This window comes from Xenopus laevis, chromosome 3S (assembly GCF_017654675.1).
Source record: "Xenopus laevis strain J_2021 chromosome 3S, Xenopus_laevis_v10.1, whole genome shotgun sequence".
NCBI classification, from domain to species: Eukaryota; Metazoa; Chordata; class Amphibia; order Anura; family Pipidae; genus Xenopus; species Xenopus laevis.
Genome location: NC_054376.1, coordinates 50,962,923 through 50,965,692, shown reverse-complemented (window position 1 = coordinate 50,965,692; position 2,770 = coordinate 50,962,923). Strand labels below are relative to the sequence as shown.

Here is a 2,770-nt window from a genome sequence, read left to right as displayed (position 1 = left end):
AAGAGAGCTCATAGGTGGTAAGAGCCCATCAAGGAAAGTAGCTAAACCGCTAAAAGAATAAAGCAGTTTACTATAGTGCTACATTTTGGCGCCCAACGTGGGGCTCTGAAGGGGTTAACTGTAATTCCGCACCGCAGCCTAGTGTGACAGGCGCTGCGAGTGCGGACCCAAGAGGCAAAAGGAGGATTTTGTGGTTTTTACCTTCGCTGATAAGTTGTTGGAACTGGGCCTACTCTTCCAAGAGGGAACATTGTAGGTCATCATGCCGCTACTTCGTCCCCAAGAGGTGTACGCGTGGGCGGAAGCAGAGCAAGTTAACCCCCGCTGTGCCTTTGCAGTGGATCGAGTTCCCACCGGCTGCAGCGTAAAGCTCATGCATCCTACCCTCATTTACCATGTGAGGTTAAAGGGCATCCGACTCGTGATGGAAATGGAGTCGAGAGTCCTGGGGTACCGGGCGAGACTGTACTGTGGCCCCCGGGAGCTAGGGGACGATGAAGGACCGTATACTGTTTACCCGGTGGGAACTTATCCCCTTGGCTGCCCTGTTGTATATGCTGGGTCTGCAACCTCCCTGCCACTTGCGCTGGAGGTAAAGACGGAACCTCTCGATTCCGCCACAGTGGTTAGTGGACTGGATTCCCCGGGAAAAGTAGAGGCCCTTAGCTCAAGTGCAGGGACGATGCTGCCTACTCTTGTCATTGCTGGGACAAAATACCCGAAGCTGAAGGTTTTTTCGGGAACTCTCCCTGTCCCTGAAGGAGAGCAGGGTTTTGAAGAGTGGCAGGAGGCTGCAGTGCAGATGATAGAAGAATGTCCATGCCCTGAGGGGGATAAACGGATCCGGTTAACCGAAAATCTGCGCCCTCCTGCCAGTCAGGTGGTTAAGTTATTTTGCAAGGCTCACTTAAAAGCTTCTGTTAGAGATTGTCTGAAAGCACTCGAGGAAGTATATGGGGCTTGTGACAATCCGCATAATTTGCTCCATATGTTCAGAAGCTTGTATCAAGAGGAGGGAGAGCTTGTGTCCACCTTTGTGCGTAGGTTACAAAGCAAGCTATGGACATTAGTTCACAAGGAAGTTATCCCTGTTGCTGAGGTTGATGAGATGCGACGCACCCAACTTCTACAGGGACTGCAGGCAAGCCATCCCATAGCCATGGAGCTGCGTATTATGTATCGGCAGGGTACCCCGCCCGAAATGGGTGCCATCATGGGTGTAGTAAAAGAAAGGGAAGCTGAACTTGAGAGAGTGTCCGCTCACAGTAAGAAGGTGACAACTGGGAGTCTTCCCTCTGCTCAGAAGGATCTAAAGGGAGCCCTTAGGAAGACCCCAGATTCGTCCCTCCGGCCTAGGATGGCTTCACTAGCCAAGACTTTTAGTGCTACTGCCCAGCTAGACTGCTTTCGATGTGGACATCAGGGCCATAGAGTTGTACCAGTGTTACCCGTCAGTTGGCTCGGGTGAATTCCACAGTAAAGGGGGTCAGTTACCTTCGAAGCGAAAGGGCACGCAGAAGGGTTGGAAACCTCTGAACCTCCCTGGGGTGGGACGACGGTGTACTTTCAGCCTGCTTGTGAATGGTGTCCCGACCACCGCACTATTTGATACGGGTTCCCAATTGACCATTATACATCGTCCGTTTTACCTTCAACACCTCAGTCACCTTCCCTTGCAAACAGTGGGTCCTGTACCGGTGTTTGGTGTGGGGACGGGCCCTACATACATGGATGGCTGTGTGGAAGTACAACTGCACATCCCCGGACTTGTAGGAGACAACGATCCCCCCATCACTGTGGTTGCTTATGTGAGTCCCCCACCAGGAGGTAAGGAAGCGGCTCCAGTCATTGTTGGCTCCAATGTGAAAGCTGTTGAGGAGGCGTTTCTACGATTCCTTCAACCCCGGGAGGGAACCCCATTAACCGTGTTGCCCGTATCTCCAGAGTTGCAAGCAATTTGCCAAACTTTCGCTCCCGAGTCACCTGGGGTTGTATAGGAAACCCTTGGTATCCGGTGGAAATTCCACCAGGGGGAGTACGGAACCTACGAGTGTATGTGGAAATTGTGTCTACTACCCCTGGCAGTTACTTTTTGTTGGAGACTGACCCGCACGAAGCTGTCCGAAATGGTTGGGAGATAGTTCCTGAGAGGAAAGATTACCGGCGTAAATGTCCTCGTACCGATGTGGTCACAGTTAAAAACATTACCTCTTATACTGTTACCATCCCTGCCTGGTATACGGTTGGACATTGCTACCCGGTGGAGAGTGTTAATCCCTGCTCAGTTCCTGAGGGGAAGAGGACATTAAACTTAATTTCAAGTTGGAGGAGGCTGATGATCCGATGGAACACCGTCATATGCTTGAGCAGAAGTTATTGCTGTACCGGGATGTTTTCTCCGTAGATGAGATGGATGTGGGTTGCGCTAAACGTGCTGAACATAGTATCAGATTGAGTGATGATACCCCTTTCCGAGAGAGGTCCAGGCGCATACCTCCTCGTGATCTGGAAGATGTTCGGAAGTATTTGGACAAGATGAAGGATCAACGAATAATCGTTGAATCACGCAGTCCATATGCCTCACCAATTGTGATCGTACGAAAGAAAAATGGTAGTGTTCGCCTATGTGTGGATTACCGAACATTAAATAGACGCACTGTCCCAGATCAGTATACGCTACCCCGTATTGATGAAGCACTGGATGCATTACATGGTAGTGCATGGTTCTCTGTGATGGACTTACGCTCGGGGTATTATCAAATTCCCATGA

At 50.7% G+C, this 2,770-nt stretch overlaps 1 protein-coding gene across 1 annotated transcript; it reads left to right on the top strand.

Moving 5' to 3' along the window:
• Positions 1-262: 262 nt before the first annotated feature.
• On the top strand, positions 263-1,468 carry LOC121402032 (modulator of apoptosis 1-like). Its single transcript, XM_041587758.1, has one exon. The coding sequence runs from the start codon at positions 263-265 to the stop codon at positions 1,466-1,468; it is 1,206 nt and encodes a 401-aa protein (XP_041443692.1).
• Positions 1,469-2,770: the final 1,302 nt, after the last annotated feature.

Bases quoted from the DNA above. Each gene is read 5' to 3' on its own strand.
- LOC121402032 (XM_041587758.1), top strand. From the start codon at position 263: ATGCCGCTACTTCGTCCCCAAGAGGTGTACGCGTGGGCGGAAGCAGAG.